The sequence below is a fragment of the Scatophagus argus genome, chromosome 4 (genome assembly GCF_020382885.2).
Source record: "Scatophagus argus isolate fScaArg1 chromosome 4, fScaArg1.pri, whole genome shotgun sequence".
NCBI classification, from domain to species: domain Eukaryota; kingdom Metazoa; phylum Chordata; class Actinopteri; family Scatophagidae; genus Scatophagus; species Scatophagus argus.
Genome location: NC_058496.1, coordinates 2,035,201 through 2,047,016, shown reverse-complemented (window position 1 = coordinate 2,047,016; position 11,816 = coordinate 2,035,201). Strand labels below are relative to the sequence as shown.

At 46.2% G+C, this 11,816-nt stretch overlaps 1 protein-coding gene across 2 annotated transcripts in view; it reads left to right on the top strand.

Moving 5' to 3' along the window:
• Positions 1-757: 757 nt before the first annotated feature.
• Positions 758-11,816, top strand: part of si:dkeyp-14d3.1 (transmembrane protein 132C) — a 107,757-nt gene continuing 96,698 nt past the window's right edge. For both annotated transcript variants that reach the window (XR_006843192.1, XM_046386766.1), the window contains exon 1: positions 758-1,931. Coding sequence is in view for 1 of the 2 variants with exons in the window: in XM_046386766.1 (XP_046242722.1) it covers positions 1,886-1,931 (46 nt within the window). In the remaining variant the exon portion in view is untranslated. The remainder of the gene's footprint in view (positions 1,932-11,816) is intronic.

The following is an 11,816-nucleotide window of genomic DNA, read 5'->3' as shown; positions in this document are numbered from 1 at the left end:
CTCACAGTGTAATCAATTACAACATTACTGCATTACTGTAACAAACTGTATTTCGTTTCATTAGCCTGAGCTGAACTATTTCAGGGTTTTTTTAATGACAAATTCATCAATGTTGTGGAGTCCCGACAAATGATTTAAAACCATAAAACTGCAATCCCAGTGCATAAGAAGGCTGGGACAGAGAAAAGGTCCCCGATGAGACCTGGACAGGAAGTCTGGAACACACAGTGAACATACAGTTAAAGTGTTGGACTATGCTGACACTGGATGCCTCTAAAACTGATCTCGGCGCCATAAGGGACTCTGCAGATTCATATGAAACTCCTCTTTTTTAGCTGCACGATGTTAGACACACGAGAGGTCAACTTCATTCATTTCAATTTGTTTTTAAATGTATTAACTTATCGTTTTCTGATCCTTAACCGTTAAGAAGGTCCGATCAGATCCACTTTGTGGACTGATGTGTACCTAAAGAAGTTCTGTTTCCCATTTGAGGCCTGCTTCCTGATCCTGAGCCATGATTAAAATGTCTGACCAAACTCCCATCTGAGCCGTGACGACACACACTGTTGGCTGACTGCATCCCTCTCAGGACACGTGGCCGACACGTGGCCGACAAGCTTTCATTAAATGTCAGTCCCTCAAATCTCCGGCTTCTAATTTCATCTTCATGGCGTCCACGGTGCTAATTGTCTGCTGCCTCCACCTCCTGAGCGGCTCCGTTCAGTTCAGTTCACATGCCACAAGGGGTCACTAGTGCCTGCCAAGTGGCCCACTCATGCAATCAATTGGACACGTCTGACAATAACTTCTAAAGTCATTCTTTCAGTCCTCCGGGGGCAGCGCTGGCATTGGGTCGTTTAGATGTTTGCGTTTGGCACACGGGGACGCGTCAGTGCGGACCTGAGCGGTGCTTCAGGGGGACGTGGCTGACTGTGAGTTCCGCGGGGCTGAACTGTGTGCTGTAAAATGTTGATTGCCACACTACCTGTGAAGCTGCTGCTGGAGCGCCGCACGCCTGCCGACGTGCGCCAGCGCCAGTTACTGTCACTGCTGTAGGCTTTCTTCTCCTCGGCTCCTCTCGACGCGCACTGGACCGCCGACAAAGCGCAAGCTGCGCCGAAACTGTAGCCCACAACCTTGTGTTCACCAACAAGGAAAGATGAAGGCTTGATTCCGCAGAATATTTCAGCCACTTGGTGCCAAAGTCTGCTAATTAGAGGCTGAACATTTGTCCGTGCGCGCTGTGCGGTGGCTGCTTCCGGAGTTACACTCAGGACTTCACGGCACGTTCAGGTTGCCCGTGTGTGGACGTGTTATCATTTCAACTTCTTTACGTTCATTTGTTTGGCACACATGATGCCGGGCTGGAAGCGCTGCCTGCCGTCCCCAGCTGTCGCACTGTGCCCACTGCTCGGCGGCCAACTTCAGGAGCCTGCTGCTGCGGAGGACGCAGAGCAGACAAACTGACCAACAAGGCACAAGGGGGTGAAAGCGTTTGTTTTTTGGAGCAGATTGTTTTGGAGCTCGCTGAGAGAAGCATTGTGATGGTTTTTCACAGTGGACTCGGTGCTGGCTTTAAGCGTTTTTCCAGGCTTCAAATAATGATGCAGAGCTGCGCGCAAGTTCCCTCTCCCCGGCTGCTGAATTCTCCACAGCAAAACAAGTAGACGAGACACCAAAGGCTCTCTAAACTGTTTTCCACGCGCGCTGGGATTTTTTGAAGCATCATAAATGACTGGATGAGGCGTGACATTTCTACCAGAGAAGACGCTTTCTCATATTTTACTAACGATGCCGTCAGGAGGATTTCTTTCTTTGAATTAAGTCATTCCGGCTTCCATAAGATTTTGAGGTTTTTCCCCCGCTGAAGGCTCTGAGAAACATGTTGCATATCCTTGCGCTTCACTCGGTGGTGTTACTTTTTGGAGGTAAGCACAATTTCAGCCCGTTTGCCTTGTGTGTCTTCTGGTCTGCCGTTTCAGGTGAGGAGACGCGTTTTCCCTCCAGAGAAAAACGCAGCCGAACATACAGAAGCTGTAGCCAACACACGGGAGGAGGTCACGGCTGATCCGCGCACACTCCTACCTGAGAAACGCACCTGAATGTGTGTGTGACATACGGTGTCAGCTTGACTGGGTTCTCATTAAGTTAAGCGTGAGTTCATGTGTGTTCAGCTGGCGCACCTGTACGACGCAGAGCAGCTCTGGCCTTAACTAACATCTATTTCATGAATATTTCAGTGTGTCAGAGAATCAGGCAGCAGAAGCTCTGGGGGCTTTATTATCTCTCGGCTTGTCACGTTATTGCATCAAAATGCATCTCAGAGCCCGTAATTATGTGAAAAGTTAGAGGGAGCTGCGGTGGGAGCTCAGGACGGTGACACCTCTGCATGTGGCCAGCAGTCCTCTGTTCTGTGGTCGTCTTCTGGGCAGGACTTTCTGTCTGTTCTTGCTTAAACAATAATAATGTTGATTTTCTCTGCGTCAGTCACTCAGCAGCCCTGGTGCTCAGGTCTGAGGTGCTCTAATGTGGGGGGAAAAGCTTAACCTCACGTTCTGTTTGGAAAACACATCCTGTCCGCTTTGTGAATATTGTCTCTGGATTTAGCGGCTTTGTTTCTTACCAAACAGATGGAACTTTGAGATCCATCCACGTTGAGAAACGTCTTTCTCATTCAGTGATTGTGACTTGTTTGCCTTTTTTTTCCTCCCACTGAGACTCTGCAGCATCATCACCTGATTGTGTTAATGTGTACGACCAATCACGAGTCAGTCATAATGAAACAGAAGAAACACGTGCACCGATTCCCCGCAGGATTAAAGGTCATGCGTTTCTCCAAAGTCAGTGCTAAACACTCTCAAACTGCATCTCACGACTGCACCTTGATGGTGGTGATTGTTCCTCAGACATCCGAGGACGACTCACTCGACAGCCCCTCCGTTATGAGTGCTGACTCACTGGCTTGAAGTGCACTGTAACGATGTTTGCCATATGCCAGGCCCTTCTCAGTCACCGTAGTCAGTGTGATACTAATTGAGCATTGTGTGTCATAAAGCTGCAGGACGCAGCTTCACACCGTGAATAGTGATGGAAATTGATAACACGCTGCAGGAAATGAGAGGATCAGATCCAAGCTAGAAAAATGCCTGCGCAGCAAAATGAAGTCATAATTAGGGAGGGAAATCTTCTGCTATGCTGGTGTGACTGTGACTCCACGCTTTGTTCGGAAAAGCAGGAATATTTTCAGGACGGAGCGTTTCTAGGCCCAGAATGCTGCCTGAAACCTGAGACTAAAGTCCCTTCTTCTGTTTTCAGAGAGCTGACCTTATTCCTTTTATTTAAAAAAAACTCTGTCCTCTCCATTAATTGAAGCCGCGAGGTGTGTTCCAGTGAGACACCTCGCCGGGATCCCTGGGAGAAATATCCAATCTTCCCTTCCTTCATCTTATCCTTGAGCTTAGCAAGATCCAAAAGGGGATCAGGCAAGGATAGCCTTCAGTCTACATCTTTAAGTACTAAGCACATAACCCACGCTGTCTCCTGTCTCCGCGGCGTGTCTGTCCTCATGCGTCTCCATCCCCGTGTCGGCTTGTCCTGTAGGACAAAATGCTGGCGTTTTATTAAGCTCGCAGAGCTTCTTGGGCTCTTCCTCCGCGGAGAGTTTTTATCTGTAATTGTCTTCAGAAGGATCCAGTGCTGTGGTCCCGCACCCCAGTGGGCCGTGGCACACATCCAGATCCCCCTCTGCTGCCCCTGGCAGTCCTTTAAGCCTTGTGAATCACGTCCTTGAGCGAGCAAGGAGCAAGAAATGAGAGGGGGATGGAGAGAGAGGAGAGACACACTGTGCAGAAAACGGCCTGTTTGGAAAACTCACATCACTGAAAGACAGTCCACAGCTGCTTCTGAAAGGGCTGTGGGAGCCTCCGCTTGTCGCTTCGGTTTTAACATCTCAAAGAGAAATTAAACTGTTAGCTGGACTTTTTGTTGTTGTTGTTGTTGTGAGAATTGAAGACGCTCATCAGTTAACCAGAGGCCTGATTTCATCAACATTGCAGCAGACATTTTAATTTAACTTTAATTCTTGTTGTTGCGCTGAAAGATTTTAAATCCAAGTCCAGAAAACCTCTCTGAGCGTTTTCTAATCCTGAGCTCTGTTTCAGGTCTTCAACAGCTTATCAGCTGTGCTTGCATCAGGAGTCTCTGCGTTGGATAAAAACCCGTAAAGTCATTTTGCAGGTTTGCTGGTGTTGACTTGGTTATGGTGTTTATTTGCGGATCAGAGAACATGAAAAGAACAGAAGAAATCCCTGGCTTGGTGGTATTTTTATCAAGGCCATCTTACAGCTGCGCTCTGAGCACACGCACTGTGCTGCACTTGTGGGATTTGTGACGGAGGACACTGATAACAAGAGGCAGATTATTCCCTTCTCTCAAATCTGGTTTGGCGCGTCTTAGGTGTCTTCTGCCGTTCGTCTCCGCAGAAGGAGAGCGGAAAAGAAAACCACTGCAGGGCCTGAACCTCTCTGTAATTACCAGCCATCACAAATGCTTTACGCCATAGGTTTGTTTGTCAAACTGTGCACTTTTGTTTGGTTAATGATCGTTTTATGAAACACACTGAGTGGGTGGACTCCTTCGTACTGCTCAGAGTGTGTGTGTGTGTGTGTGTGGGAGGCATACGTTGCAGCTTTCCAATCAGTGAGTCAAAAGCTGCTTTTTGCTCCCATAAATTCATATATCGCAGGATTAATGTTCTATAATATTTCCACAAAGCACATCTGCCCCATGTTAATTGGCTCTTTATAACTGCCATGATCTCACATTCAATTTAATCAAATTTCATGATTAGGGAAGGTGAATAAAATCTGTGTAAAAGCCTTAAAGGGAGGGGTTGTGTGTGTGTGTGTGTGTGTGTGTCGGGGGGTGGGGGGGATCTTCGTAAAACTCGACAAACATGCTGATGCAGTGTCTGTGCGTTCTCTCGTCGGGGGTTATTGTGTCTGAACAGAGGACTTCCTCCCCATAAATCTGTCGGGGACGGCGTGCTCCAGTCAGGCTGCATCCATGAGGTGTGGTGCAACGGAGAAAACGCCAGCAACAAACTCAAACTCGTAACTCGGTGTGAAGAAACGAATGAGTTGCTGATCGTGAAGCTGCACTTGTATTTGTCAGGTGTCAGATTTAAAACTCATAGCTGGTTATAGATGGTGGAAGAGTCCGCAGACGTCTCAGCTGTTCTGTGAGACTGAGGCCCAGCGGTGCTTTGAGCTAAGCGCTGGCATGCTAGCATGCTAACAGTGATAATGCTCACATGCTAATAGCTTTCATTAACATTAGTTTTTGACCTAATGGTGGCGCTGAACGGTGCAGTTGAATGTCAGTCCATCCATTAGTCGCTGAGAGGTTTCGCTCAAAATCACAACGTCAATGTTGGACTAAAAGTCACCGTCACAAAAGTTATTAGGGCTCATCCTCTGGGGACCACGGATCTCTGTGGAATATTTTGTGCCAGTCTAGCAGCTGGATGTTGAAGTATTTGACAGGATAAGGAAAAACTCTGACTTGCTGGTGTCGTTACATGAACATTCAGAAGCTCATAAAAGCCATTTGGATTCCTCTGAGGGCCACCAAAATGACAGGGTTCATCCTCTGGGTCCTCTGAACGAGACAGACTTTGAATAAACGAGTGCCCAGTGTCTGAGTGCAGCAGGGGCTGTTTGATGTAAACTCCGTCGCATCACAGCGGGGCGGGGCTTCATCGCTCTCATTGGCTGGGCAGGGCGGCTGAAATGCAAAACTTTACTCCACAAGCCAGTGGGTGGCAACACAGAGGGTTTATTTCTTTGTTTACTGTAATTTGTCGCTGCTGAACGTCTTCATTCTGAGTGAAAGATGAAGCGAAACAGATTCACAGTGCTCGTGCTGCAGTGTAGAAGCTATTGAATCATGGGATAAAAAAACCCTCACCAGACTGAGAAGTGGATTGTGCTTTTATTTCTTCAATACATTAATGAAATTAGCCTGGGAGCTTTCTCTGGAAGCAAAATCCTGCTAAGACAGCATCCCACAATATTAGATATTTATGTAATATATCCTGCATTAAAGGCTTAAACAATGTGAATGTGCCCGAGAACTTTATTTCCTGAACTGGCTCTTCTGTGCAGCCTCAGATGTAAATTGGAGAAGAAAAAAATAACATCAGCATTTGTGCCAAACTTCATAGTAAAAACCACACAGTCTGCAGAGAATTACTTTGTGTTACAGGTTTATTTTCTCTTTTTGCTCCTGGTTATGGCATAGCTTTTTATTTGCTGTTCCTCTTTGCCTCCATAACTCCTGCTGGTTGTGCATTCTTGATTTGAGTAACCACAGGCAGGTGGCCGGACAAAAGGCCGTCGCTACGTCTGAGAGGGAGTGGAGCTCGTGGTTGTGTGCTGAGCTGTCGCTGTCTATCAGAGGCATCAGAGCTTAATGCTTTAGAGGCAATGATCTGGCAGGTACATATTGTCAAGGCCCATTGACTTCTTTGTGGTGTGGCTGATTGATTGTTGAGATTATGTTCAGATGGGAGTCGTGTGCCTCTTTGTGATTCAGAGTGGTGCGCTCACGCAGTAGAAATCGGAACAGCAGCCTTTAAACTACTGCTGAATTTTAATTTTATAATATATGAGTTTGATCCCTGAAGCAGTCCGGTCTGTTTGTGAGCGATCGCCGCCGTCTGCTGCGGCTGGGACGACACCGCAGAGTTTGTTGAATCCTCTCATCTGTGACAGCAAACCAATGCACGAGTCCATGGAGAATGAATTATGGCAGACTGAAAGGTGCCTCTGACGCAGCACATTTTCTAATGTGAATCAGAGAGCATCGGCCTAATGCAGAAGTGCTTTGGATACAGAAGGAAATCACTGTTTTAAATCAACGTATTTACTGCCAGTGACGCGGCTCTGGCCTTTACGTCCGTTTCAGTGTGACTGTTTCTGTGCAAAATAACGACCTTTTTATTCTGAATTACTGAACTACTTCTGGTTTTCACTGTCAGCACTCTTGGCTTACAGTTACTCCAGTAATATCTTCAATATTTCTGTTATAATATTGCTTTACGGGAACACAGCGCTATAATTATAAAAATACGAGAACGAGAGCTGTCATATAAGCAGATAACATCAACTAATGTAGCTGTTTCATTAGAAACAAATAAATGTGAAGATGTTCTTTAGAGTTAAATTAACGATGAGAGAACTTATGACTTGTGTGTGATTTTCATGTCCTGCTGCAGTAATCTTCATTAAAACCTGAGCGATAGCTTGTCTGGGCAGTCACTCTGGCTAATATTAAAGATTTCATGGTGTCAGCGTAGGCCTAAAAAGTTATAAATGGCTACTGAAATTATAAAGTCTCGTGAGCTTGCAGTGGCAAGTTTATTTTGCTGCTGTAAAAATGTGCCACTCAGTACGTCTCTGGCTCGTAATTCTTTAAATCTGCATTAATCGACTGGAGGCAGCGCAGCAAGCTGTAAACATAAATATTAGCACCCAATTAAGTTAATACGGCAAATCACATCCAGCAGGCGTGGAGCAACATTAGAGTCGTTCCTGTAAAGTTGTGGGAGGGAAAACATCTGGATGTGAAGATCCAAAACACTGAGCTAAAAGACACTAAATGGTTGCATCAGTTGCGTTCGTCACAAAGAGTGAGAAATGATCCATTTTTATGTGGATTAGTGCAGGATAAAAATAACCAAATTTAAAACATGTATTTTTGATTTTGGGGTCGGCTGTCCCTTTAAGTAATCCAGGATGTTTGCTCAGCGTTTATGTAAAAAGGAAATGAATATTGACATATCCAGTTACAGGCTGCAATGTGCCATATAAAGCATACCACAGGGTTCAGTGATTCATATTTCTGTTAGAAAACAGTATCCATTCTGATCAGACCACCTGAGACGAAAGACAGTTAAAATCAACTGATTATGGGATGCGACATGTTTCTCTTTCTGCCTTGATTTTACAGAATAATAATCATTTGTTCATTTGCTCCAACTCAGTTAAATATAAATGGCCTGAAGAGCACTCGGCCCGTTGGCTGGAGGGTTCCCGGCGTAATTGGAGTGCCACCGTATGCGTGCGTCCCCAATCAGTCTTGACACAATCACTGGTTCCTAATCAGTGTGAGAGTAATGACCACCTCAGAGTACAATCATGGTACAAGTTAGCCTGGCAGGAGAGGCTCTAACTTAATGAACTCCCTCGAGTGACCTGACTGAGTCAGTGCGACTGCATTCACAGGCAAACGTCCTCCGTGTGCATTGCCTTTGTGGGTGTAAAACACGCCGTGCAGACGATGGATTTATCCTGATCTTCAGCTGCATGTGTAGCAGTGACACGTTTTCATCTGGCCGTCGCTGTTCGGGTTTTTCGGCAGCCCGGAGTGTTCGTGTTGCTTTGCTCCCCTCGAGTCGGCCCCGCTGAGCTGATGACAAGGGCGGGTTGGATTTGTCCAGTCACAACACAGGCAGTGTGGCAGTAGTGAGTCGCTGGCCCTCGTGGTGCTCAGCTACGTCGCCCGGGCCAGGAGGGGCAGCGCTGGCAGCGAGCACATCCTGCCACAGCTCGCTCTGAACCGCTATCTGCTCCTGCAGAGTCCCCTCTTAACCCAGAGGCCCTCAATTTCACGCGCATTGGAAAGAGACACCAGCAAGCTGAGACAGAATGACCCCAGTGATAATGAAGGGTTGGCCTAAAAATACTGCAGTTTCCTCCAAATTGGGAATAAAATTGGATGCGGATGTTAATGTGACGCTGAGCGCAGCCTTTCCCACCTGCTTGCAATTGGAATTTGGATTAGTTATATCTTAATAATTTTTATTAGCCATGCTAAGACCGTGACAAGATAACAACATTGTTTGGCCTGTGTCCCAGTCGGTCCACCACCTTTGTCCCAGACTGAAGTATCTAATCCTGGTCCCCACAGGATGATCCCAAACGACTCATACGATCCCTCTCAGTGGAATGTGTTGGATATGAACTGGACATGAAGTGCACGGAGGCTTCCCTTCACGACGAATCGCACTCAGTCTTCATGCAGCCTCCGTCATCAAGTCAAAATTGTAATTAATTACCTCAAATCTAATCACATTCCCATCAGCCTCAGCGGTACTTTATGTTTAGTGATAATTAGGAGATGTTCACACGCTGCACGGTGAACACGGTCAGTGCTGTGGTTGTGTGCATGTTAGCGCGTAGCGTTCAGCTCAAAGCAAAGCCTCACTCAGCTGCTGGACTCAGACGTGTTCTTTGGCACTGCTCTTATGTCACAGGAAACACACAATACAGGACAAAAATTGTAAGAATTTTATAAAAAGAGAATTGAATGAAGTTATAAACCAGCAGTAGCTTGGTTTATTTACGGACAGGCACGCGGGCGTGTAATGCGCTGAAAGGGCAGACACGTAGGCTGCGGGCAGATAATTGACTGTGTTGAAGGTGATGAGTAAAAGCTTCGAACTGAGCTGAAATTCGTTGGCAGGCGGCAGGAAGGAGGCTGGAACGGTTCTTGTTGTTTTTGTTTTCATTAAAAGCCCAGCAGCACTTCTTTCCTACAGCAGTATGCAGACAGTGAAGAAGTATGGATCTGAATGCATTCTGTCAGTCAGCACAGAAGTCGGACGGCAGTTTATATCCTTTAGGTGCCACATGTTGAAAACACCGTTAAGATTTGATGCTTTTTGACTCTGAAATCGAGGTGACAGCGTGATACACCGAGGTAAGACTGAGGCCTCGCTACGATTCGCTCCGAGGCCTGAAATAAGTGCAAAACAAGCATCTGGCAAGATGTGGTTCTTTGGCCTGCCGGGCTGCATTTGATTACCACTGCTGCCCTGTTTCATGCTGTTTTGCTGCATTCTCAGAGAACCTCTCAGAGTTTCTGCTGTGTGAAGGCCTGTAATTAGATGTTATGGGACTATGGCAACCGCTAAAGTAATCCGTGCTTCATCCTTAATTGCACATGCCAAGTGTAGGATGGATGATTTAGCCCAGAAGAGTGAGGAAGCCGGTTACTGCCAGTCAGTCCATGTGTGCCATTTCTCAGGGTGGATTTTTTATAGCCCGTCTAGAACTAACACATTGCCTAGACAGAGCGTGTAAATGCTATCATACGAACAGGGCTAACCTGCATCCCCGACGTGAGCATGAGCGCTTTAACAATATCCATGCTGAGAAAACAGGGAAAAGCTGCGAGAAACAGTGCAGCGTGATAAGAGCAAAGGACTTACGACTTATCTGGCGTTTTCAGAGACGGGACGGGTTCATCCAAATACATAATCAGGATGTGACCTGCATGTGGACGTGGCCGCTCTTGTCCGAATGAGAAATCCGTGTGGAGACGCATGGTGAGCTGACCAGCAGCGAGACGTGGGCTGATCTGCCAGACGGCAGCGAATGAAGACAGATGAGAAGCTCTCTGTTGCTAACGCTAAGAAACAAAAAAGTAGCGATGCTCTGACACAAGAGCATACAGAGCACATAGAGCCTGAAAGCACAGGATACTGCATAGAAGAATTCTATCAATTATTTGATAAGGGATCTGAAGTCGCACACAATTGCAGAGAGAGAGAGCTGGGAAGTGAACTTGTGATTTATTTTTGTGTTATAAGAAATAAAGCTGCGCTGTAACGACGGGGGAGCAGCGGGAGCTCCATGTTGAAGAAGGGTTTAATCATATTAACGTTAACCTGCCATGTTTTCACACACTCTGCTCAGAGATCCGCCCCACGTGTCTCCTTTGAAAGACCACTTCAAATGACTGAATAAAAGCCTCACAAATCAAAAACAACACCATCCTAACCTGGAGTCTGTTTAATCTGGTTTATCTCAAAACTGCTAATTTGAACTCCGGGGACTGAAACCACCGACAAACGAGGGGCTTGATCTATTTTCAGTCAAACCGTGGTGTGATTTGAGCACCATGAGCCAATGACAGAATTTACTGATATCTGATATGAATGTGTGTCATATCTTTGAAAGCTAATCCAGACAAATTCACCTGATCCATGTCGTGCAACACTCATGCAACATGCTGGGCCACTCTGTGTGCACATACCCAGACTAACCGGCTCTGCTGACTGGATGAATTACACTATATAGACAAAAGTATTGGGACATCTGACTTTTACACCAACAGGGACTTTAATGGCGTCTCATTGTAAACACACAGACAGCTTTGCAGCTCTAACAGCTTCCACTCTTCTGTGAAGGCTTTCCACAACATGTTGGAGTGTTTCTGTGGGAATTTGTGCCCATTCATGCAGTAGAGCATTTGTGAGGTCACACACTGATGTTGGACCAAGAGGCCTGGCTCACGCTGAAGCATTAAGATTTCCCTTCACTGGAAGTCAGGGGCCGAGCCCAAACCCTGAGAAACAGCCCTGTCTGGATACTTTTGTCTATATAGTGTATTTCAGATGGCTCTTCCTTGAGCGATGTAAATAATGCACTGTAAGTTATCGATGAGGAGCTTGTGCAAAAAAAGAATGATCTTTAATACAATATTGTGTTTTAATGGTGCAAACAGAGAGTTTAGATCATGGATTGTGATTGTCATAGGTAAGTCGTGTTATTATTATTTTTTGGCCAGACTTGCCCACTCATACTTCTCACACAGTACGGCAGGATGAGCTGTCAGTCGTGTGAATGAGGTTTGTTTTGTTTCCCTCACACACAGTTACAGTTTGTAACTCTGCTGACAGAGGAAGACGAATCACCAGAAACACTCAAAGAGCGAGTGACCTGTTGGTCCGTGTGATTTCATGCTTG